The 24,556-nt window shown below is 59.0% G+C and overlaps 2 protein-coding genes across 4 annotated transcripts in view; one reads left to right on the top strand and one right to left on the bottom strand.

The window, feature by feature from the left end:
- Positions 1-11,820, top strand: part of ATP2A1 (ATPase sarcoplasmic/endoplasmic reticulum Ca2+ transporting 1) — a 15,045-nt gene extending 3,225 nt beyond the window's left edge. Inside the window, exons 5-23 of one of the 3 annotated variants that reach the window (XM_028096790.2) lie at positions 64-202; positions 2,134-2,214; positions 3,092-3,177; positions 3,330-3,627; positions 3,774-3,940; positions 5,468-5,556; positions 5,834-5,936; positions 6,159-6,290; positions 7,631-7,753; positions 7,882-8,100; positions 8,785-9,120; positions 9,254-9,474; positions 9,600-9,802; positions 9,993-10,078; positions 10,170-10,303; positions 10,431-10,548; positions 10,706-10,823; positions 11,088-11,131; positions 11,529-11,820. In XM_028096790.2, coding sequence (XP_027952591.1) covers positions 64-202; positions 2,134-2,214; positions 3,092-3,177; positions 3,330-3,627; positions 3,774-3,940; positions 5,468-5,556; positions 5,834-5,936; positions 6,159-6,290; positions 7,631-7,753; positions 7,882-8,100; positions 8,785-9,120; positions 9,254-9,474; positions 9,600-9,802; positions 9,993-10,078; positions 10,170-10,303; positions 10,431-10,548; positions 10,706-10,823; positions 11,088-11,092 — 2,658 coding nt within the window. In that variant the 3' untranslated portion in view covers positions 11,093-11,131; positions 11,529-11,820. Of the gene's footprint in view, positions 1-63; positions 203-2,133; positions 2,215-3,091; positions 3,178-3,329; positions 3,628-3,773; positions 3,941-5,467; positions 5,557-5,833; positions 5,937-6,158; positions 6,291-7,630; positions 7,754-7,881; positions 8,101-8,784; positions 9,121-9,253; positions 9,475-9,599; positions 9,803-9,992; positions 10,079-10,169; positions 10,304-10,430; positions 10,549-10,705; positions 10,824-11,087; positions 11,132-11,528 lie in introns of those variants that run through there. The other 2 variants (XM_028096787.2, XM_028096791.2) reach the window with 2 other exon arrangements.
- RABEP2 (rabaptin, RAB GTPase binding effector protein 2) lies at positions 11,776-24,556 on the bottom strand. Its single transcript, XM_088029065.1, has 13 exons — positions 24,390-24,556; positions 23,720-23,929; positions 20,345-20,502; positions 18,187-18,297; positions 17,753-18,100; positions 17,428-17,523; positions 17,232-17,330; positions 15,300-15,455; positions 13,497-13,674; positions 13,366-13,377; positions 13,224-13,279; positions 12,842-12,958; positions 11,776-12,425 (listed from the first exon to the last, which is right to left on the bottom strand). The coding sequence occupies exons 1-13, from the start codon at positions 24,448-24,450 to the stop codon at positions 12,324-12,326; spliced, it is 1,704 nt and encodes a 567-aa protein (XP_087885191.1). The 5' UTR covers positions 24,451-24,556; the 3' UTR covers positions 11,776-12,323.

Below are 24,556 nucleotides of genomic sequence, written 5' to 3'. Positions count from 1 at the left end.
CCCTCCCATTCCACAACCTTCCTCCCTCTGATGACCCTCGTCTCCTCCACCCTGTCCCTCCAGGAGCGTAATGCAGAGAACGCCATCGAGGCTCTGAAGGAGTATGAACCCGAGATGGGGAAAGTCTACCGGGCTGACCGCAAGTCAGTGCAAAGGATCAAGGCTCGGGACATTGTCCCCGGGGACATCGTGGAGGTGGCCGGTGAGTGATGGGAGTGAGTAGTCCAGGAAGGGAGGCCTTGACTTCGAGGCCGAGAGGATGCGTATGGTGAGGGCGGGCGGGGCAGGGGGGGTGGGCCGATTCTGATGTCCGGGAGGTAGCCGGGACCGCAGAGTCTTCGCTTCTCCTTCTCAGACTCCTCAGGAGGTCATCCGAGGGCACTGTGGCCATAGCACCCCTCCCTGTCAGAGTCTCAGCAGGAACAGCCAGTCCTGTCCCTGATGCTTCAGGCGGACCCCCTGCTCCCCCTCCTCTTCCCCTGCACTTGCAAGCAACAGGTGGAACCCAGTCCCTGCCAATGGTCCTGTCTCCACCCCCCTCCCGAGGCCTGGCTTCTCTCTCCTTCCACCCACCCCCAAGCTTGGTCAGCTTTAAATCTTGACCTCTCGGTGCCCTTGAGGCTTCTTGAAGGGGAAGGGAGGAGGGGGGCCAAAGGCTCAAGCCCCCAACCATGTAAGGGAAACTCAGGCCCCAGCAGGGAGCACGGGACCTGGGAGGAGGGGAGCTCAAGGAAGGGCCCCGCCTCTCCGGTGAGGGACACTTAATGCCTGACCAGGGAGGGGTGGGGGCCGGGTGGCTAAGATTACTGGGATTCTGCCCCCTTCAGCGGTTTTTATATTTGCCCTGCACAGGCCTTCCCACATCTCTAGGCCCCTGGCAGAGGGGAAAGTATCTAGGCCTGCTTGCCTCCACTAGACTCCCCAGTTGCCACCATGGGAGGCCTAGGGAGAGGGAGGGAGGGCAGGCTGAAGACCCCGGGGCACCATCACAGGGCCGTCCTGCCCTGGTGACAGTTTGGAGTCACAGGGCCATGAATGTCTATAAATATCGCTTGGGCTTGGGTGACAGGGTGTCCCGCCCAACTCCGTGGCCGACCTCCTCCCTCCTCCGTCAGCTTCCTCTGGCCTAGGAGGAGGAACCTCAGAAACAGGGAAAGGAAGCGGCCCAACGAACCCCGTCCCCAGTACCATCGGTGGGACTAGGCGGGATGAGGCAGAGGCCCTGGGAGGCGATTAGCCTCCTCAAAGGCCCTGAAGTCCAGGGGGGGCATCATCTGTCTTGTCAGCCTACCTGCAAGGTGGTTTCCTGGGGTGACCCCCTCCCGTGCAACTGCTGTGGCCTGCCCCCCCACCCCACTCTTGCTCGGCTCCCTCCTGCCCCGCCATTCCGTCTCTCCTGCCCATCTCCCCGGCTCACTCACCTCACCCACCGTGGCTTCCTGCCTTCCCTCAGGTATGCAGACCGGGGCCTGGCAGGTTTCTGCTGGGCGCTCTCCACCAGGCCCTGTGGGACCGTTCCCATCCGCCCCTGAGGCTCCTCCCTCTCCTGTAGCTCCTGCTCTTCTCACCCTTCCCTTGGCTCCACCTTTTGTCCTGCTCGACACAGATTTTCTCAATTCTCGTATTTTCTCCTGGTTCTTCCTGGTCCCTCATGCCCCCCCTGTGATTCCACGACCTCCTGTCCCCTCTGAGGCGCATCTCTCAAATTCACCCTGTTTCTTTTCGTTTTTTTCTTGCCCTTCTCTCCCCACCTTTCTCGCTCTTGTGTCCCTCTCTGTTTTGCTGTCTCATTACACAACTGGATCATTCCTAATTTTCCCTTCAGCCACTCAGCATAGATGTTTATTGAGCACATGCTATGTGCCAGGCCATGCGCCGGGCCCTCTCACGGGCTCACAGCCCACGGAGGGGAGAAAAGAAACAAGGGAGCAGTTGGAATGAGTGTTGAGAGGGGGATGCTTGCTGGGGCTACAGGAGCCCACGCCAAGGGCCCGACTCAAGCCCAGGGTGGGCACCCAGCCCCGGCGACCTGAAGGACGAGGTGAGGTAGTCAGACAAAGATTGGGCTTTTCTTGGGAAGGAAGAAAGCTCCTTTCTCAACTGACTTCACTCTCATCTACTCTCTCCACACAGTGGGGGACAAAGTCCCCGCGGACATCCGCATCCTGACCATCAAATCTACCACACTCCGGGTTGACCAGTCCATCCTGACAGGTCCGGTGGGCCGGCTGGGAGGACGCTTCAAGGGGGCGTGGGGATGAGGTGGGGAGCTGAGTGGACACACAGGGATGAAACTGCAGGTGGGTGAAAGAGAGCAGCCAGCCCCCTCCTGGCTCCCTAGCACGCCAGTGACGTCAGCATGGCTCAGCTTTGTTCACCGTCGCGAGCCTGAAACACAAGGGGTCATGGGAGAGGGCAGGACGTTTGTGCCCATTCTCCAGACGGTCATCGACCCCATCCTTCCTCATGGACATTCAGACGTCCAGAGAGCTGCCTTGTTGCCTCAAAAGCACCACCCCCGCCCCCAGCCCCAAGTGAGGAACCATAGATTCCCGGACAAGATAGGGGGGGTCCAAACGCACTTAAAACCACAGGTGCTTCTGTTTCTCCACTGGGAGAGAGAGGGTGAAGAGCCAGCGAGCCTTCCCTGTGGTCAGGGCAAGGAGGCAAGGCTGGGCTGGCCTGAGGTGGCTGCCTGAGCCCCTGCCCAATGGAGTGAGGGGCGGGGGCGTCTCCTTCCCAGGAACGTGCTCTGTCATTGACCGTGCCCTGTCCCATAAAAAAGCTTCTTTGACTTTCGCCAAGACCTGGTTCTGAAGTCTATATATTATCGTCCGCATTTTATAGAGAACAGAGGTTAAGTGATCCCCAGTTATGCAGCTTGTAAGTGGTCAAGCTGGGGCTCCGGTCAAGGTCTTTTTACTCCAAGTGTGATGGATTTCCCACATGCTTTTGCCAGAGTTCAGCCTTCCTCCAGAACTGTTGCTTGGTCCCCACCAGGCCCTGTCCTGCCAAGCAGGGCCAGAGTCAGGGCTGGGAAGCATGGGAGGACATGATGTCATCTGAAAACCTCTTGGCTCCTTCTCCGCAGGCGAGTCCGTATCTGTCATCAAGCACACAGACCCTGTTCCTGACCCCCGAGCTGTCAACCAGGATAAGAAGAACATGCTCTTCTCGGTGAGCCATGCGGGGCCAGCTGTCATGCGCTGGAGCCAGAGGCCCCGGCAGGGGAGAGACCTGGCGGCATGAGGAGATGAGGCCCGCCATTGGGCGGGTGCAGTGGGAGGGTCGCCTCTCGCCCGACTCCTCACCTCCTGTCCGCCCTTCAGGGTACCAACATTGCCGCTGGCAAGGCCGTGGGCATCGTGGCCACCACTGGTGTGAGCACCGAGATTGGGAAGATCCGTGACCAAATGGCCGCCACAGAACAGGACAAAACCCCCCTGCAGCAGAAGCTGGATGAGTTTGGGGAGCAGCTCTCCAAGGTCATCTCCCTCATCTGCGTGGCCGTGTGGCTCATCAACATCGGCCACTTCAACGATCCTGTCCATGGGGGCTCCTGGTTCCGGGGGGCCATCTACTACTTTAAGATCGCCGTGGCCCTGGCTGTGGCCGCAATCCCAGAAGGTATGGCAAGCTCCCTTTTTCCTGCCATGGGCTAATCGAATCCGCAGAGGCCCCCTTTCCAAGTAGGGTAACATTTACCGGCTCCAGGGATCGGGACCCGACCTCCTAGGGTGCTGTCCCTCACGCCCTCCCCTTCCTCCCCACAGGCCTTCCTGCAGTCATCACCACCTGCCTGGCCCTGGGCACCCGGCGGATGGCAAAGAAAAATGCCATCGTGAGGAGCTTGCCCTCCGTAGAGACTCTGGGCTGCACCTCTGTCATCTGTTCTGACAAGACGGGCACCCTCACCACCAACCAGATGTCTGTGTGCAAGGTCAGGGAAGGGTGGGCGACTCCCACTCCCAAGACGGCCTTTGGGGTGACATGAGCCCTCCAAAGATGGGGTCAGCCCTTCATCCCTAGCAGCTTCTCCTTCTGGCCGGGGAAGGAAATGCGCGGAGGGCAGGCGTAGATTGCCACCCTACCAGCTGTGAAAAGGATGAATGGGGGGGACTCCTCTGTCTCCCAGCCCCCCAGACTGGTCTTCTGTGGCAGGGCCTGGGTAGCCCGGCCCCACTGATCTGGAACAGCATTTCCTAAACCAGGGCTCTTAACCTCTTCTGCACCCCAGACTCTTCGGCAGTCTGGACCTCCTCTCGGGATGATAGTCCAAATGTATAAAATAAAATACACAGGACTCTCATTTAAAAAATGCACTGGGTTACAGAGGAAACCAGCGATTGAAATACAGTTATCAAAATATCTTAAAAACACGTTTGTGCTGCGGTCGCACCTCCACTTTGGGACGAATGCATTCCATAGCAGGTCCAGCAGTGCTCAAGCAGTGAGCTTTTTTGAGGGCTCTGCAACAGTGCGATGTGTTAGGAAAGGAGCTTTGGGCCTGTCACTGGCAGTCACAGGTGCTGCTGATATCCATGTGGTCCGAGGCTCGCATTCGTGATTGGGAGGAAATGCTCAATGTCAGAGAGAAAATAGGTGTCATTTTTTTTCCCTGCCATCCAAAAAGTTCCCACACCTCTTGGCAGGGGGTCAAGAGGTGTGTGTGTGTGGGCGGGGGGATCATTCAGGGACCCCGGGCAAAGAGCCCCTGCCCTAAACAGGGTTCTGTGAGAGAGCATGTCCATGAAGCATACATTGTCGTTCTGAGACTCGAGGGCTGTGCGGTCAAACCAGGGCGAGAAGGGCTGTACCGTGCACTCCTTGGGGAGACCCCCGTGCTCACTCGCACTTGAAAGCCTCAGAGAAGGCCCATCGTCAAGAGAGGGGGACATTCCACTTCATTTCACCCAGCGTTTTGCACACTTACTTGACCGCAGAACCTTTGTCTCTTGGAGCCCGTCTGAAGCCCCATCCCTCCCGCCGCGGGCCGAAGTTCAGGGCGGCGGCTCTTCTCCAGGACCTTCAAAAGCCCAGGCTTCAAAGCCAGACCACAGGCTCCTGCCGTTTCCTAAAAGTGAATTGATTGCCCCCATTTGAAAGTCAAGAGATTTCACAGAAGAAAACCCTGAATTTTGCAGGCTCTTCCTGCAAAACGGCAAGATCTGGCCGTGAGCGGCTGGAGCGACAGCGGGGCCACAGGCTCTCGTGTCCCTTGTTGCGCACGCCTCCTTTTGTTGACTCGTCCAAAGGAGCCTCCAGTGTGGCCTGCAGAAACTAGGGCCTTTTGTTTGGAGGCCACGAGCACCAGACATGGAGGATGATGGCAAGGGAGTGGCGGGGAGGCTCACTTAGTCTGCAGGGGTGGCCGGGAGAGGGATGGGGCAGCAGCCTCCCCTCGGTGCCGACCGCCTTCGGGGATGGTGACAACTAGACACCTGTGCCCATGCCCCTCTCCCTGCAGATGTTTATCATCGACAAGGTGGACGGAAACATCTGTGTCCTGAACGAATTCTCCATCACTGGTTCCACTTACGCTCCAGAGGGAGAGGTGTAAGTCCCCGGAAGTCCTCCCCTCAGCTCCCCGTGGCCCCCGCAGACAGCCCTCCCCACTTCTCTCCCCGGGGGCCTCCCTCTAGTTTTATCTTCCTTTCTCTCTCCTCTTCCTTCCCGACCTTGTTCTCTCTCCCACCCGAGTGGCCTCCACATGGGTGACCACGCCCCCAACGGTCCCTCACCACTTTCCCCATGTTCTCTCTGCGCCTCGGTCCCTATTCTCCTTCCCCTCTACCTGTCTCTTTGCCTTCCTTCCTCCCCGCCCCGCTGCCAGCTTGAAGAACGATAAGCCAGTCCGCTCAGGGCAGTACGATGGGCTGGTGGAGCTGGCCACCATCTGTGCCCTCTGCAATGACTCTTCCTTGGACTTCAATGAGGTAACCTCTCCGCTCCCTGACGCAGCCCCTCCGTCCCCTTCCAGCTGGCTGAGGCCAGGCCTCTGCACCAGGCCACGTGGGAAGGGGACGCCCTGTACCAAGGCCTCTCCTGGGTGGAAGGCGGAGGGAGTGGCTGGCGCCCTTCCCGTTCTAGGGGGAAGGTGGGAGCAAGGGGCCAGGAGTGCAGGGCATTTACCGTCTCTTGCTCCTCCGTGCTCTCAGACCAAAGGTGTTTACGAAAAGGTGGGCGAGGCCACCGAGACCGCACTCACCACCCTGGTGGAGAAGATGAATGTATTCAACACCGACGTGAGAAACCTCTCGAAGGTGGAGAGGGCCAATGCCTGCAACTCGGTGAGTCTGGGCGCACCCTCCCGCGGGGTTCCTTGTTGGCCCCGGGTCGCACAGGCCAGGACCCAGGGACCCTCAGGGGGCAGAGGCCACCAGTCCGGCCGGGCAGGGCCTTGTGCCCGGTGCGGGGACCACAGCCGGCATGGGCAGCCAGCCTCTCCACAGCTGTTCTTGGCCCGGCCAACGTTGGGAAGGCCCTGTGGCCCCTGGACCGATGCGCCCTCACCACTGCCTCGCTGCAGCCCCCCTCGATGACCCTTCCTCCTGTTGTGTCCCTAGTTGGAAGGGGTGGCGCCGGGCACAGAGACTGGACACCCATCGCGGTGCTTCCCTTGTCCACGTGAACAAACCCCACTCTGTTCCTAAGATCTTGCTATGAATATTTCCATAATGTATATTATGTTCTTCACATTCCTCATTGTTTTCTTTTTTTTTATATATATATACGTAAGACGCCCATTGCTGCTTGACCTAATAGGACAGGAATCATGAAACAACTGAAATATCTATCAGTAGAGAGTGCGTGGAAGGAATTTACAAATGCTAATATAAACATCACCTGATTTTTTACTTATTGTTACTCTAACTGTTGTTTTCTTTTGAAATCTCTGTGATGCCTTTGGTGAAAAAGGATCGCGTTCATTTTTGTGGCGTGTTTATTACTGCATGCCAGGCAGTAGGTCTGCATTGTCCCATAACATGTCTCTAGGAGCCCACGTGTAGCTATTTCAATTTAAATTAATTAAGATGAGATAAAAGTAAAAATTCACTTCTTTGGCTGCACCAGCCACATTTTCCATGCTGAATAACCGTGCTCAGTGGCATCGTATTGGATGGTTCCGATTAGGGAACATTCCCACCATCACTGAAAGTTCTAGACGGTACCATACTGTGCCATCCTGTTGCAGTCGTGGTTTGTTTGTTTGTTTTTTAAGATTTTATTTATTCATTCATGAGAGACAGAGAGAGAGAGGGAGAGGGAGAAGCAAGCTCCCTGCTGAGGAGGGAGCCCGATGCGGGACTCGATCCCAGGACCCCGGGATCATGACCTGAGCCGAAGGCAGACACCTAACCATCTGAGCCACCCAGGCGCCCTTTCAGTCGTGCTTTAAACTAGACACTGTAAGAAAGCGGCAGCAACAGTCTTGAAGTTCTCTCCATTTGCACTATAGGTACCAGACTGAGCTCCAGTCTGAAACTTGGCTTGTGGTCTGCTCTGACCTCCAGATCCTTTTTGACTATGTTTTAAGGGGTCTGGGGATCTGCCCTTCTAGCACAGCATCGTCATTCTCATCCCACCAATCTCACGTCTGGCCCCTCCCTCTCCGTCTCCTCTTTCCCAGGTGATCCGACAGCTAATGAAGAAGGAATTCACCCTGGAGTTCTCCCGGGACAGGAAGTCCATGTCTGTCTACTGCTCCCCAGCCAAATCCCGGGCTGCTGTGGGCAACAAGATGTTTGTCAAGGTCAGAAATCAGAATGGGCCTCAGTCCCTCTCTTCTTCCTAATCCCAGAGCCCTCTCCTATCCCTGCTCCCCATCACTGTGCCCTGGAAGAAAGACAGTGGTCTCTGAAAGCTCTCTTGGTCTCCTAGGGCGCCCCCGAAGGGGTCATTGACCGCTGTAACTATGTGCGAGTTGGCACCACCCGGGTACCCATGACGGGGCCGGTGAAGGACAAGATCATGTCGGTGATCAAGGAGTGGGGCACGGGCCGGGACACGCTGCGCTGCCTGGCCCTGGCCACCCGGGACACCCCCCCGAAGCGAGAGGAGATGATCCTGGACGATTCTGCCAGGTTCATGGAGTACGAGGTGAGCAGATGGAAGCCTCCCCTCGCCCCCAAGTCATCCGCCTCTCCCTGGCTCCACCCGTGTCGGGTCCTGCTGCGTCACGTCCCCTCGAATCACAGGAAAGAACCTAGAATCTGGAAGGACTATAGGAACCATATAGTTGGTCCAGGGTTACTGTGCCGGTGGCCATGGGCCTGTCCGGGATGAGGTGAGGCGCTTGCCGCCAAAGCAGAGACCCACGCGGTCCCTGGGCGTTCTCGGTTCTGTGCGTGGTTCCACAGTGAGATACTCCCGATGCAAGAGCGGGGCTAGACCTGCCTGCGCTCTGGTGCCTGGGCCTTACCTTGCAGTGAACCAGCTCTCCACAGAGCACTAGCGTCCACCCCTTCGTTTTCTCGTTGGGACCCGGTGGCCCGGCAGGTAGCCTGGATTGGCCCGCCGAAGGCAGAAACCACTACCCTAACTCCCCGTTCTAGTTCTTTCCTTGAAATATCTATGGGCAGCCACCTCCGCTGGGCCAGGCAGCGCCAGGCCTGCAGGCGTGCGTGTGAACAAGGAACGTCTCCTGCCCCTGGGCTTACGAGGCCCCACTGAGATTTGCACACCAGGCCCCATCTCCCACCATCCCCCCTGACCCCTGAGCTTCCTCCCTGGCTCATCTTCTGAGTCCTTCCCTGACCCTGTCGCTCTCGGCCGTTTCCCCAGACGGACCTGACATTCATCGGTGTGGTGGGCATGCTGGACCCACCCCGCAAGGAGGTCATGGGCTCTATTCAGCTGTGCCGGGACGCCGGAATCCGAGTCATCATGATCACTGGGGACAACAAGGGCACAGCCATTGCCATCTGCCGACGAATTGGCATCTTCGGGGAGAACGAGGAGGTTGCCGACCGAGCCTACACCGGCCGGGAATTCGACGACCTGCCCCTGACCGAGCAGCGGGCGGCCTGCCGTCGCGCCTGCTGCTTTGCCCGCGTGGAACCGTCCCATAAGTCAAAGATCGTGGAGTATCTGCAGTCCTACGATGAGATCACGGCCATGGTGAGCGGATGGTGGTGCTGCGCAGGGCTGGATGGGGGGGGGCATGGGGGTGGGGCCCGGGGGGACTGAGATGCACAGGGGAGGATCAGCCCCCAAGGAGGGTTTGCATCCCACCTGCTCGTTCTGCCATCAGACAGGTGACGGGGTCAACGACGCGCCCGCCCTGAAGAAGGCTGAGATCGGCATCGCCATGGGATCCGGCACCGCCGTGGCCAAGACGGCCTCCGAGATGGTCCTGGCCGACGACAACTTCTCCACCATCGTGGCCGCGGTGGAGGAGGGCCGCGCCATCTACAACAACATGAAGCAGTTCATCCGCTACCTCATCTCCTCCAACGTGGGCGAGGTGGTCTGGTGAGCAGCCTGGGCGGGCGGGCGCCTGGCAGGAACGCGGGGCGGTGGGGTGGGCTGGCGGCGAGGTGGGGGGTTGGCCACATGTCTGGAGGCAGGACGGACACGGGACTGCCTCCTTCTGGCAGCATCTTCCTGACCGCCGCCTTAGGGCTGCCCGAGGCCCTGATCCCCGTGCAGCTGCTGTGGGTGAACTTGGTGACCGACGGGCTCCCAGCCACGGCCCTGGGCTTTAACCCACCAGACCTGGACATCATGGACCGGCCCCCCCGGAGCCCCAAGGAGCCCCTCATCAGTGGCTGGCTCTTCTTCCGCTACATGGCGATTGGGGGTGAGCAGGACAGAGGGGGGACCCCGCACTCCTTCCCCACCCTTGGGACAAACCCCTCTCTGGCACACCTGCTCCCTTGGGGCAGCCACCCCGATGGGTCCTCTTCCTCAACGAGCCGTTGGCGGCTGCGAGCCCTTGACACCTCCCGTGCCCCCAGCCGTGACCCCCAACTCCCATCTCTCCACCGCAGGCTACGTGGGTGCGGCCACTGTGGGAGCGGCAGCCTGGTGGTTCCTGTACGCAGATGACGGGCCTCATGTCACCTACAGCCAGCTGGTAGGGGGATGCAGGAGGGGGGAGGGCGGGGAGCAGGAGGGGGGCGCAGAGGCTTCTGTGGGATCCCAGCTCCTCACTCCTCCCCCTGCAGACTCACTTCATGCAGTGCAACGAGGAAAACCCTGACTTTGAGGGCCTGGACTGCGAGGTCTTTGAGGCCCCCGAGCCCATGACCATGGCCTTGTCCGTGCTGGTCACCATTGAGATGTGCAACGCTCTGAACAGGTGGGGCCTGCCCGCCCGCCCCACCCGCCTCCAGAGGCCGCTGTGTCCTCCCCCTTCCTCTCTGCGCTCACCACTGTTCTCTTCTGCTATCCCCCACCCTGGGCTCCGCCCGGCCTCCCCTTCGCAGCCTCTCTGAGAACCAGTCCCTCCTGCGGATGCCCCCCTGGGTGAACATCTGGCTGCTGGGCTCCATCTGCCTCTCCATGTCCCTCCACTTTCTCATCCTCTACATCGACCCTCTGCCGGTGAGCCCACTCGGGGCGGCAGCCGGGGAGCCTCTGTGGGCTGGGGCGCGCACAGAGGGAGGAGGGAGTCAGGCTGGGGCGGTGCCGGAACCCTGGCCCCTGCCCGGCCACTCCCAAGAGGGACACTGGTCCTCACCACCTCCGCCTACCCTCCCAGATGATCTTCAAGCTCCAGGCCCTGGACCTCACCCACTGGCTCATGGTCCTCAAGATCTCATTTCCAGTCATTTTGCTCGATGAGCTCCTCAAGTTCATTGCTCGGAACTACCTGGAGGGTAAGCCGTGGCCCTCCTCCGAGCCCTGTTCGCCCCAGGCCCTCCCTCTGCGCTGCGAAGGCGCCCGCCACCCCCTCCCCCCACCCCGCTTCCTTTTCCACAGGGTGCTCTGGCCCTGAGACGACCAGTGTCCCTTCCCCGGGCCCCCACGCCCCTGCACCCATGCGGGCGCCCACAGCCTCCTCAGCCCTCCTTGGCCCTCTGCGCCCTCCGCTCCCCCCCCCCCCCCCCGTAACTCTGTCTCTCTGTCCTCTCTGGCCTTAGGATAAACCCGTCCCCCTCCTCCACCTCTTTGAACCGTGTCACAGGTATCACCCCCTTCTCGCCCTCGCCCCCAGCTGCTGTGCCCCCCTGCGCGCCCCCTCACCCCCTCGAGAGCCCCCCCACACACACACACACACGAGGTCACTTGCGCTCGCTGCTCCCCCTGGAGCCCCTGCTGCCACGGCCAGGCTTCCCGGCGGGGTGATCTGCGGCCTGGGCCATGGGGCCGGCTGGGCCAGCTCCGCTGCGGGGCTGGGGGCTGGGGGCTGAGCTGTCCGCTGCCAGGGCTGCCGCGCTGGGGGACGAGTGGGGGCTGGGACACAGGTGAGTCCCGGGGGCACCCTCCAGGTGCGTGCGCCGGGGACAGGGGCCGCAGAGCCTGGGACGGACTCTTGCTCTCCCCTCCGGCCCCCTGCCTTACCCTTCCCTCTCTCCTTCCAGATCCAGAAGATGAAAGAAGGAAGTAACCAGTCCCTCTGCCCCTCCTTCCCCACCCTGATAGTGACGCATCTTCGGCCAGAGCTGTGGTACAGACGCCCACGTCCCCTCCTCTCCCCGACAGTTTTCTGTTTATAAACACGAGGGTCCCTTTCACTTTTCCACCCTCCTCGACAGCCCACCTTCCCTTCTGCTCTTGAAAGGCCCCTCCTCCCCAACCCTGTGGGGCTTGCAGGGACAAGGCGACGGATTGAGCTGAGCTGCTTATTTATTGAAAATAAATGACAGAAAAGTCTGGTCTTGCCTCTGTGCACGTCTCGGGGCCTGGGTCGGGCCCCTGGGGACAAGCATCTTAGTGTCATGCAGTCCAGAAAGCAGCTGCCTGTCCCGGGGTGCGCGTGTGGAGGGCCCAGCTGCCGTGGGCCAGAGGCTCACAGCCACCACCCGGGGCCCAGCTGCCGGTCTGGCTGGGGGCAGGGGGGCAGGAGGGCCGAGACCCAGGAGGCAGCATGGCAGCCAGAAAGCCGCAGGGCTAAGCCTACACCTTTGGTTCCTGGAGGGGGCTGGGACTCCTGCCCAGGTGTCGTCGTTGGGAGCAGGAGGCCAGCCACCCCTGGGGGGAGGTGCTGGAGAGAGGGCAGTGGTGGCCCCAGCACCCCAACCCCAGGCTTGGAGGGGATGAAGACTCTATCCTGAGACACGCCGCCCCCCCCGCCCCCGCCCCGGCAAAAAGCCCAGGCCTCTAGGTTCAGGAGCAGGGAAAGGCAGTCTCCCCCAGGGTGGGGGGTTTCTAGCCCCTCAGGTGTCCTTGATGTCCCTGATGTCCCTGAGGGGCGCCTCATCCATGATACTGCGCACTTGTTCCAGACTTTCTGCCTGGCGGATCCGTTCCAGGCGCACCTGTGGGGTCCAGTGAGGGAGGAAGAGGGCCCTTGGTGGGGAAATGCAGCCCCCGCTCCACCTGCCCACCCCCCCCGCCCCCCGCCGCCACCCAGGGGCCCGCCTTCCCCAGCCCACGGTGAAACTGGGATTCAAGGGAAGAAACGGGTCCTAAGAGAGCGGCCTGACAAGCGTGGGCAGGGGCAGGCGCGGCTGACACATGCGCCGCAGGCCAGGCTCGGGGCCGAGGGCTTCACACGGCCCACAGAGCCGGGCGCGCGAGGTCTTCCGCTGCCTCCGAGCAACAGCCCGGAGGGAAGGAGGATGCCGGCCTCGGGAGGAGGACGGGGACGCCCCTAATTGGAAGGCCGTCCTTGGAGGACCTAGGACGAGCTGCCTGGATCCCGGCCACATGAGGGGAAGGGACCATCCTGTACCTGCAGGGCCTGGGACAGTCGTACAAAATCCCTCTGCACCTGTTCACTGGTCTCCAGCTCCACCTGCAGCCGCAGCACCTTCGCCCTCTGTTCTGAGAGCAGGTCTGTGAGCTGGGCCTGGGCGGGGGGGGGACAGGACGCAGGGCTGGGGCCTCGCGCCGCAAGGGGACACGTGAGGTCTGGACGGGGCGGGGGCGGGGAGCCCCTTCCACACCACCCCTGACTCTGACATCTTCCGTGGGGCCGGGCCCGGTGGCTGCCTCACGGCTTCCTGCCACCGGGCCTCATGGGGACAGAAAGGGCAGGAGGGGCCGGGGAGGGTCTCCGTGCTGCCGCCCCGCCCGCCGTCGCAGAGTCCAGCCTCGGAGGAGGCCACCCTCACCTTGCTCTGTTCCTGCTCGACCCGCTCCATCTCCGTCCTCAGGCTGCACAGGGAGGCTGGGAAGTCAGGCAGGGGCCAGCGGTCAGGCCCACGGCCCCCCTCCTTCCCGCCCCGCCCGGCCGGGCTCCGGGCCCCTACTCACCCTCTAACACCTCTGTGCGGAAAGGAAAAAAGAGAGGTCAAGGCTCCTCCTTCTTACACACCGGCTCCTCGCTGCCCGCTCCTGGCCTCCCCGGGAGCGAGGCCGGGGTGGCCCCGCTCCCCGTGCCTCACCTGTCTCCTCCCGCTGCACCCTCAGCTGCCCCTCCAGGCTGGCCCTGGCCGCCGTCTCCTCTTCCAGCGCCTCGCGGAGCGTCACGATCTCAATCCGGAGGCGCTCGGCTTCGTGCTCCCGGGCCTGCTGCTGGGCGCGCGCCTCCTGCCTCGTGAGGCGTACCAGCCGCTGCAGCTCCTGGAGGGGAGGCCGGTCACTGCCGGGGGGCGGGGGGGGGCCACAGGGGCCACCATCCCGGGGGTGCGGGCCAAGGGAGGAAACTTAAAAGGGGAACAACCTAAGCGCCCAGCACAAGGAGGTGAAGGTTTATAGCAGCCACACCACCAGGGCCCGGAGGACCCCCCGCGCACGGAGCCGAGGGAGGATCCCCCCATCCCCCCCATCCCCCCCATCCCCCCATCCCCAGATCAGGACACCCTTGTAATGCTCAAACCACCGAAGTTAGCACCCCGCTGTTGAGGCAAGCGTGTCTGTATAATAGAAACCAAAACAGAGCAAGGGCACGACGAAGGGCCGGACGACCAAGGGCAGGGTGACCAAGGGCCACACGACCAAGGGCAGGGTGACCAAGGGCAAGACGACCAAGGGCAGAGCAACCAAGGACCAGATGACCAAGGGCACAACCAAGGGCAGGACGCCCAAGGGCAGGGCGACCAAGGGCAGGGTGACCAAGGGCAAGACGACCAAGGGCAGAGCGACCAATGACCAGATGACCAAGGGCACAACCAAGGGCAGGATGCCCAAGGGCAGGGCGATCAAGGGCAGGGTGACCAAGGGCAAGACGACCAAGGGCAGAGCGACCAAGGACCAGATGACCAAGGGCACAACCAAGGGCAGGACGCCCAAGGGCAGGGCGATCAAGGGCAGGGTGACCAAGGGCAAGACGACCAAGGGCAGAGCGACCAAGGACCAGATGACCAAGGGCAGAGCGACCAAGGACCAGATGACCAAGGGCACAACCAAGGGCAGGGTGACCAAGGGCAGGGCGACCAAGGGCAGGGTGACCAAGGGCCGGGCGACCAAGGGCCGGACGACCAAGGGCCGGATGACCAAGGGCAGGGTGACCAAGGGTAAGACGACCAAGGGCAGAGCGACCAAGGACCAGACGACCAAGGGCAGAACGCCCAAGGGCAGGGCGACCAAGGGCAGGGCGACCAAGGGCCAGACGACCAAGGGCAGGGCAACCAAGGGCAGGGCGACCAAGGGCCAGACGACCAAGGGCAGGACGACCAAGGGCAGGACGACCAAGGGCAGGATGACCAAGGGCAGGGTGACCAAGGGCAAGACGACCAAGGGCAGAGCGACCAATGACCAGATGACCAAGGGCACAACCAAGGGCAGGACGCCCAAGGGCTGGACGACCAAGGGCAGGGCGACCAAGGGCAGGGCGACCAAGGACCAGACGACCAAGGGCAGGGCGACCAAGGGCAGGACGACCAAGGGCAGGGTGACCAAGGGCCAGGCGACCAAGGGCAGGGTGACCAAGGGCAAGCTTCTTATAAACCAAGACAAGGATCAATTTTGTGGGTCTCACTTAAAAATAACCAACCAGCCCTGTTACGCCTCCCTTCATGTTACGCGTTCTGCTAACTCATTTTCTCTTCACGCCATGGTTGGGAAGGGGGCGTGCTCCCATTTCTCAGACGAGGAGTCAAGGGGGTGGGCCAAGGTGATGCAGCAAATACACAGCAGCCCAGGTCTGCCCCCAAGGGCCCTGGTCGCAGGCCCAATGCCTTTGCCGTGTGTGCAGGGCAAGGGCCAGTGGGGCGGCCCCAGGTTCTCACCACCCACACTCCCCTTACCGGCACCGAGCTGGGCAGCGACTCCTCGTGGCCCCCCTCCTGCTCCAGACCCTGGGGGGCTGAAGACGGCGGCTGCTCGGCCCGGAGCCCCTGGTTTTCCTCAGTCAGCCGCTTCACCTTGTGGCTCAGGCCCTTATGTGACGTGGCCAGCTCCGCCTGGGGACGGACGGTTAGTAGGAGGGGATGAGGCGGGAGAGGGTGTCGCCAGTGGCCTGTGAGGCCAAAGCCTGAACCCTCCTTCTGACACCACTGACGGCCAGAAAGCCCACACCCTCCTCTGCTAAGAAAGAAAGAAGCACCCTTTATTAAGTGCCTTTGATCCCCAAGCTCTTTTTTTTTTTTTAAGTAGGCTCCATGCCCAACATGGGGCTCGAACTCATGACACCGAGATCAAGAGTCGCATGCTCCACCAAGGAGCCAGCCAGGCACCCCTGACCCCCAAGCTCTTTATACACTCTCCTCAATGGCTTGGAGGTCACAAGGGGCAGGCCACCTCGAATGTTTTATTGGGTCCATACGGGTTTAACAGCTGCAATTAGTTACCAACTTTAGAAACAGGGCAACACTCTGGAAAACAGTATGGAGGTTCCTCAAACAGTTGAAAATAGAGCTACCATACGATCCAGCAATTGCACTACTGGGTATTTACCCCAAAGATACAAATGTAGGGATCCGAAGGGGTACGTGCACCCCGATGTTTATAGCAGCAATGTCCACAATAGCCAAACCGTGGAAAGAGCCGAGATGTCCATGGACAGATGAATGGATAAAGAAGAGGTGGTATATATACACAATGGAATATTATGCAGCCATCAAAAGGAATGAGATCTTGCCATTTGCAACGACGTGGATGGAACTGGAGGGTGTTGTGCTGAGTGAAATAAGTCAATCAGAGAAAGACATGTATCATATGACCTCACTGTTATGAGGAATTCTTAATCTCAGGAAACAAACTGAGGGTTGCTGGAGTGGTGGGGGGTGGGAGGGATGGGGTGGCTGGGTGATAGACATTGGGGAGGGTATGTGCTATGGTGAGCGCTGTGAATTGTGCAAGACTGTTGAATCACAGATCGGTACTTCTGAAACAAATAATGCAACATATGCTAAGAAAAAAGAAAAAGAAGAAGATAGCAGGAGGGGAAGAATGAAAGGGAGTTAAGTCGGAGGGGGAGACGAACCATGAGAGACGATGGACTCTGAAAAACAAACTGAGGGTTCTAGAGGGGAGGGGGTGGGGGGATGGGTTAGCCTGGTGATGGGTACTAAAGAGGGCACGTTCTGCATGGAGCACTGGGTGTTATACACAAACAATGAATCATGGAACACTGCATCACAAACTAATGATGTCATGTACGGTGATTAACATAACAGTAAAAAGTTTAAAAAAAAAAAATCATTTCCTACTTGAAAAAAAATAAAATAAAAACGGGGCAACATACAGAAGTACCCGGGTTTCTGGCTTCTCTGGACAAATCAGAAACTGCGGCAGCATCGAGCTCACATTCCCCCGTGGCTCCCATCAGAGAGCCCCAGGGGCCTCCCAGTCTGCCACACTGCTCTTTCCCGTCTACACCTGGCCCGACTGAATCATTTATACTTCCTGTCCAGGCTTGGGGGGAGCATCTGATTTTGCAAGCCTCGCTTTTAAGCCTCACTCACAACTCTGCAAGCTAGGTCCCACCATCTGGATTTCAAGGAGGCAAGGCAGGGGCTCCGAGCTGAGGCATGGTGGGAACACAGAACCCCTGCTCTGACTGCAGCGCCCGGGGCCCTGGAAACCTTCTATGCACCCGGCGCTGACTCCAGGGCGCAGCTGGAGTGGCGGGGGGCGGGGCGGGATGGGCAGGACAGGTGCCTTGACCTATCCGCACGCCCCTCTCAGCCAGTTCCCGGCACACTCCTGTCCCTCGTGCCCCGGCCCCCAGCCCTCACCATCTGCAGCTGAACCCGCTCCTGGGCCTGGCTCACGGTCCCCTGCAGGGTCCGCAGCAGCTGCTCTGAGTTCTGGACCTGGGCCAGGAGCACTTGCATCTGTGGGTGGAAGGAGGTGACGGTGAGGTCGGGGCCAGGAGGCAGGCAGCCAGCCAGGGGCCTTGCCAGGGTTGGTGGCGACACAGCGGGGCCCCACCTGCTTAGCACAGTCCTCGTTGCTCCGTCTCAGACCCTCCTGCAGCTCGTCCCGCTCCCGGCTGACGCTCTCCAGGTCCTTCTGCAGCTGCTGCCCCTGCCACAGACGCTGGCCTCAGTCTCGGCCTCCAAGTGGAGGCCTGCCTCCTGCACCTCCGCGGTGGGGGAGGGGGGCGGGGGGGTGGCTCCCAACCGGCCGGCTGCCCTGCTTCTGTTGCCTGAGCCCCGGCTCTAGCTCTGGGCGTGCGCACAGCAGGTGCTCAGTGAGCACTGGGGGCGGGGCGGTGCGCACACCCCAGGCAGGCTGCTTCACCCACTCTGCTCACCTCCACTTGCAGCTGCTCCCACTGGGTGTCCGGGACAAGCTGGTAGCCAGGAGGGGGCAGGTAGATGCCCTCGGGGACCAGGGTGCCCGTGGACACCAGAGAGGCCGTCTCTTCCTGCTCGGGGCTCAGGCCCTGGCGGCTGCGGGGCAGGGCAGTGCTGCCGGCCCCGCCGCCGAGGGAGAAGGAGGAGATGGAGGCACTGTCGTCACAGTTGTGGGCGAAGGCTTCGGCCGCTGCGCCCCCGTCTCCGCTCGGCTCCTCCGGGGGCTCCAGCGGGGGCCACGGGTCCCGGGACAGGGGCAGCAACTCCGTGGAGCCATGCAAGGAAGGGGGGTGCCGGGGCCGTCTCTAGGGGAAGGGGCAGGGAAGAGGCTGGGGGGCCAGGGTCCTGCAGCGCCCCCTCTTCGCGCAGCACCCCCCAGCCGCCCCCTCACCTGGATCTCTTGAATCAGCTCCTCCGCTCTGAGCAGTTTCGCCTTCAGCTCCTCAATCTCCTGCTCCATGGGCAGCACGATCTCCCGAAGCTTCTCCGAGTCCTCATGGGCCTGGAGGAAGGGGGTTAGGCAGCAGCAGCCCCCCCTCCCAAGAGCTGGACCCCTCAGGTCTGTTCTGAGCCTCCCCTCTAAGTACGCCAGCCCTTCCAAACCTCCCAAGAAGTGCTGTCCAACCAAAAACTAATGATGTAATATATGGTGATTAACATAACAATAAAAAAATAAAAAAAAAAGAAGTGCTGTCCATCCCCATTTTAAAGATAAGAACACAGAGGCTCTGAGTACTTACACGACATGCCCAGGCCCCCCAGCATGCAAAGGGGCCGAAGTCACGACAATCTGCCTGGTGCCCACTTGCTCCTCACCCTTTCCCTCCCCAACATCCAGTTTTACTTCTTTTATCACAGATGCTCACATGCCCTAAATTCTACAACACCATCTACATTTCTCAGCTTCCCTGTAACTAAGCACGGCCACACGACTAAGTCCCAGCTAATGAGATGTTAATGCAAACTTCCAGGACAACTCCTTAAGGGAGAGGGTGTGCTTTTCTTTACTCCTCTTCCTCTTTGATGGTTAGACTGTGGATATGATGGCTGGGACTCTGGCAGTCATCCTGGACCATGTGGCAATAAGCTGCCTATGGCAAAACAGTGCCATAAGAGGAATCCGGGTCCCTAATGCCTTGCTGAGCTGACGTCAGTCCTGGAATGTCTTATCTGTGTGGACTTTAAGAAAAATAAACTTCTATCTTATTTAAGCTACCGTTGATTTGCGTTTTTAAATCTCATCCTAACTAATATGTCCTTTACCCCCATCCCCCCAACATTGCTGGCCATTTCTTTTTGGTCTGTTTTCAGGTCTGGGATCCTGCTGAACCCACACAGTCAATGGCCTCTGGCCATCTCCACCTGGGTGTCACACAGACTCCTCTATCCCAAGTACGGCCAAATACGAACCACTCACAAGACCGTTTCCCCTCCTATGGGTGTTAGGTCACCCACCCAGCTGTCCAAGGCCGCAATCTGCCAGTCATCCATCCCCTTCCAATCCATGCCATTTCTACCTCTTGAACCTGTCTCAAGCAAGCTCAGTTTAACCCTCCAAATCCCTATGTGAAACAGTTGCAACACGCAGGATGAGTCTGCATGGCCCAAACAAAAGAAACGAAACACCTCTGGTCCCATCTGAAACCCTGAAAGACACACGCTGCGGATGCCCATGCCCTGGGTGGCCGATGGCCGAACGCAGGAGGTGGGCCAGGACTGAACTGCCTGACTCTAGGCTTGCTGTCCTTCTGCTCGCTGCACTGGGCTCCTGCTCGGCAGGGCCCTCTCCCTCACCCCCTCCCACCCCGCCCTCCCGTGCGACTGCTCCCTAGGATCGCTGGGAATGCAAGCATCAGCCTCTGCTGGGAAGCCGTGGGTTGCAAGCCTCCTTTCTTGGGCTCCTATTTTGATCTTTGTCTTTCTACCCAGGCCGTCTTCCTGAGCCTCAGTTTCCTCCTGCGTGAAATGCGGGAAGCACCTACCCTACCTCACAGGGCTGCTGTGAGGATCAATGAGGTAATGATGTGAACTTGCTTTGAAAGATGGAGTTTGGCAAATCAGCTCCCTACCACTGTCAAGGACACCAATAATAAAGGGGGCGATAAGCTATAGACATTAGGAACAAGAATTTCAGAGCCAGGCTACCTAGATGTTTCGATCCCTACTCTGCTTTTTTCTGTGCAATAACCTGGGGAGATTTCCTGAACTTCTCGGAACCTCACCTCACTCATCTGTGAAATGGGTCTGATGGGGAAAGACTGGAGAGCCAGAATCCGTCAAGCAGTGTTCTCCGTGCCTAGTCCATGAGTGCTGTCCTCAAGGGTTAGCTCCCTCCCCCCTGCATCATCTCCTTCGTTTTGGAGGCAAACAAATCCAGCCATCCTGCCAGTAAGTGGCAGAGCCAGGACCTGGCCGAGTACAGAGCTAGTATGAGCTACACCTAGCATTATCACCGGGCGCCCTGCTCCCAGTGATCTGGGAATGGGACGCCAATACTCCCTCTGCCCCACGGCCACCCTGGCTGCCTCAACATCTTTCCAAACCCCAACCTTTTCCATCTGCTTCTCCAAGGAGTCCAGGGGGTGAGCCCGGGACAGCAGCTGCTTCAGGCGTCCCAGCTCCCGCTCCTTCTCCTCAAAGTCCCGTTGCTGCTGCAGCCGTTCCTGCTTCAGGGAAGTGATCTGGGCTTCGTAGCTGCTGATGGAGTCTGCAGAGACAGGAAGGGCCGAGGAGAGGGAGGGTCAGGCGCTGGCCCTACCTGTGCGTGGAGGGGGGCTCGCTACCGTCGCCGCTCTCAGTGAGGCAGCTGACCAGAGCGACGGAGACAGCGGGCTCTGTGGGGAGATGGCCCTGGGCTGCAAAGTGGGGACACTAACGACGACCCCACTGGGTTGCTGGCAAACGAGACAACATCTGCAAGGTGTTCAGCCCTCCAGCCGGTACGTAATAAACGCTGAAGATATGATCTCTATTCCCACTGATACGTACCAGGAACAAGCAGCCTCCAACAGTACAGTAAATTTTTACTCTGGACCAGAGTCCGAGTTGGACTCTGGAAATAGAGAAATGACTCAAACACAAACGCTGACACCAGAAGCCCACATTCTGATGGGGAAGGCAGCTGTGGAAACAGTTACAAAGCGGCAGGAGAACAGCCCCGAGAGGACCATTCCCGGGCTTGTGGGTCCCAGAGGAAGGAGCTCTTTGCTCTGCCCGCCTGGTGGTGAGAGGACGCCGGGAGGTGACAAAGGACAGACGGAGTCACGGGACCAGCATGAGGAAAGACTCAGAGGTGGCAAAGCGGACGGTGTATCCGGGGCAGGGTGGGCATGTGCTGTAAGGGCTAGAGTGAAGGCGCCCGAGGACAGATGCTGAAAAGGGGGCACACGGTGGCAGTGGATGCCTCCTGAGGCCGAGAATGCCACACCAAGGAGTTTGGAATTTATCCTACAGGTCAGTGGGAGGTGGAGGGGATGCTAGGTGGAACAGGGCCACTTTTTTCTTAAAGATTTTTTTTTGTTTTTGAGAGAGAGAGTGTGCATGTGCAAGTCAGGGGTGGTGGAGAGGGAGAGAGAATCGTAAGCAGGCTCTACGCCCAGCACAGAGCCTGACAAGGCGCTTGACACAGGGTTCAATCTCACAATCCTGAGATCATGACCTAGCTGGTCAAGAGTCAGATGTTTAACTGACTGAGCGACCCAGGCGCCCCTTAAAGATTTTTTTTTTTAAGGTTTTAAGTAGTCTCTACACACAACGTGGGGCCCAAACTCACAACCCCAAGATCAAGAGTCACATGCTCTACCGAGTGAGACTTCCAGGCGCCCCACCAGTTTTTATTTGCATAGTTATTTATTTTAACATGTACTAACATTAGAACTAAAGGTTCTCTTTCCAGACTGCCTGGGTTCAATCTTCTGCTTTCTAGCTGTATGACCTCGGGCAAGTTATCTAACCTCTCTGGGCCTCAGAGCTTCCCCTGCAAAATGGAAACAGATCCTAATTCCTACCTCACGGAGATTGTTATGAAGATTAAATACTCATAAATTGGGGTGCCTGGCTGGCTCTGTCAGAAAAACATGCAACTCTTGATCTCGGGGTTGTGAGTTTGAGTCCTATGTTGGGTACAGAGATTACTTAAATGAATAAAACTTAAATAAATACTCATAAAGAATTTAACTCAGAGCCTGGCACAAAGTAAGTGCTCAATAAATGTTAACTACTGGGGTGCCTGGGTGGTACAGTTGGTTGAGCATCCGGCTTTTGGTTTCAGCTCAGGTCATGCTCTCAGGGTCGTGAGGTCAAGCACTGTGTGGGGCTCTGCGCTCGGCGCAGAGTCTGCTTGAGATTCTCCTTCTGCCCTCCCCCCACCCCCCGCTCTCTCTCTCAAATAAATAAATAAAAATAAACATTGAGGGGCGCCTGGGTGGCCGAGTCAGTTAAGCATCTGCCTTCGGCTCAGGTCATGGTCCCAGGGTCCTGGGATCGAGTCCTGCATCGGGCTCCCCGCTCAGCAGGGAGTCTGCTTCTCCCTCTGACCCCCCCCATGTTCTCTCTCCCTCTCAAATATATAAAATCTTAAAAAAATTTTTTTAAATAAAAATTTTTCCATATAAATTAATGGTAATTGTGCCTTCATTTTACATGCTATTTTGGTTTAGAAAATTTTCATAGGAACACTCGACTTTTGGATGATGGGGGAAACCTATTGTTATTTAGGACACACTTAAGTTTCTCTTACATGATAGGAAGTTTCTTTTCTTTATTATTATTTTTTGAAGTTTATTTATTTAAGTAGTCTCTACACCCAATGTGGGGCTCAAACTCACAACCCTGAGATCAAGAGTTGCATGTTCTACCAACTGAGGCAGCCAAGCGCCCTGAAGTTCCTTTTAAAATAAATGTATATGAGTTTTTTAAAAATGGATCTTTTTGATTTATTTTTAAGGGGAGATGGGGAGAGCGGGAGAGAGAATCTTAAGCAGGCTCCATACCCAGTGTGATGCCCAATGTGGGACTCGATCTTACGATCCTGAGATCATGACCTGAGCCGAAATCAGGACTCGGACACTTAACTGACTGAGCCACCCGGGAGCCCCCCCTCCCCCCAAACTGGGTCTATTTAAATAACAAGTACTAAGTAGATAACAGAGTAAATTGTACAAGGAGACAACCATGGTGCACGGGTGATATGTGGATGCCTGAAATGTGGGAAATTCGGCCCCAGAGAAGTCTGGAGCCAGCAGTGGTTGTTAGAAAAGGAAATGACACAGTGAGATGGGAATTTTAGGACGTTCACTCTGGAAGCCAATGTCAAGACCAGGCTACAGGGCCAGACTTGCGAGAAGGCTGGGGCATGGGCCAGGGGAGTTGTCACTCCAGCTGGGGCCACGGAAGCAGAGGGTTGGGACGGGGCTGGAAGCTACTTCAGAGACTCTGGCCTCTGACTGGAGAAGGGGGAAATAAGAGCAGAGGCTGGGGGATCTGGGGGGCGGGGAGCCGGTACATCTCAAGGACCGAGGATGGAAGGGGAGATCTGAACATGTATGGGGCAGTAAGGAAGGAAACCAGAGGGTTAGACTCACGGAGATTGAGGCTTACATGAGGCTGGCTCCAGGAACTGAAAAGTTGCTCATCTTTCAGGGTTGATCAGTCATCAGTGAGGGACAAGAAATGACACCGGGCAAGGGAACAGGTAGAAGCTCGGAGCTAAACTTAGCTGGAACTCACAGAGCTGCTTCCAGCACGGGAAGCACCTCTATGCAAATCAGAAAAGGGCACCCCTTCCTCTGGACCCTGAAGCCTGCCCTGAGCTAGGAGCGCAGCTAACCTAACCCACAGCCTATCTGTGCCCCCTGACCCCTTGCTTGTCATGCACTTCCCTCTTATGGGGCCGCCGGGGAGTCTGGGAAGAGTCTCTGCCTCACCTTTCAGGATGGCCTGCAGTGAAGCCACCTCCTCTTGGCACTGCCGCTGCACTGCAGCCACGGCCTCGGCCTTCGTGCTCTCGCTCACTTCCGCCACGGCCTTCATGGTCTCCATTTCTGCCAGGGCGCCTGCCAGCTCGGCCCGCAGCTGGCCGAGCTCCTCGGACTCGGCCTCACCCTTCGCCCCTTCCTGGGGCTGGGGGTCCAGGGCTGTGGGGGACGGGGATCAACCTCTTTTCCCATCACTCCCGGGCCCCCTGTACCCGGGACCATCAAATCTACAAGTCCTGCAACCTAGTACTGCAGCCACGATCCTCATACCTTCACCTGGCCCCGCCCCGCTCACCTAGCCCCGCCTCCTTCTCACCTCGCTATGCCACGTGCGGCCTGGAGCCCCGCCTTCCCCCCCCATCTTTTCCCAGATTAGACCCTCCCTTCCAATGGTCCCGCCCCTTCCCTCACTGGACCACCTCTCACCTGCCACTGGCCCTACCCCTCGACCGCCGGACCACGCCCCCTCCTCCGGTGGCCGCAGGCCCCGCCCCCTCTCTCCAGACGGCACGGCCCCGCCCCTTTCTCCCCCTCACCACCCCCCCATCCGCCGGCTCCGAGCTCGGCCCCGCCTCCGGCTTCTGCTGCCCCTCGCGTGCATGGACGCGCCTTCACGTACCGGCCCCCGGCCGCCGTCGCCGGCCATCCTCGCCCGCGGCCGCCGGCGCAGCTGCCGCCATCGCCTCCGCGCAAACGGCGGGTTCCAGCACTCCCTGGTGACGGCGCTCACCCCTTCCGGGTCCCCTCGGCTGTTTCCGGATCCGCTCGGCTGTTTCCGGACCGGCC

The sequence above is a fragment of the Eumetopias jubatus genome, unplaced genomic scaffold, assembly GCF_037043125.1.
Source record: "Eumetopias jubatus isolate StellerSeaLion01/CBP00866 unplaced genomic scaffold, mEumJub1_p1.0 scaffold_12, whole genome shotgun sequence".
Taxonomy (NCBI): domain Eukaryota; kingdom Metazoa; phylum Chordata; class Mammalia; order Carnivora; family Otariidae; genus Eumetopias; species Eumetopias jubatus.
Note: the sequence above shows the minus strand (reverse complement) of the source record. Positions and strands in the feature narration are given on the sequence as shown.

Bases quoted from the DNA above. Each gene is read 5' to 3' on its own strand.
- RABEP2 (XM_088029065.1), bottom strand. From the start codon at position 24,450: ATGGCGGCAGCTGCGCCGGCGGCCGCGGGCGAGGATGGCCGGCGACGG. The intron at 18,298-20,344 runs GTTGGGGTTTGG...CCCTTCCTCCAG, and splicing joins TGGAGAAGCAGATGGAAAAG to GCCCATGAGGACTCGGAGAA. The intron at 12,959-13,223 runs GTGAGGGTGGCC...CCCCCCGCCCAG, and splicing joins TCGAGCAGGAACAGAGCAAG to GCCCAGCTCACAGACCTGCT.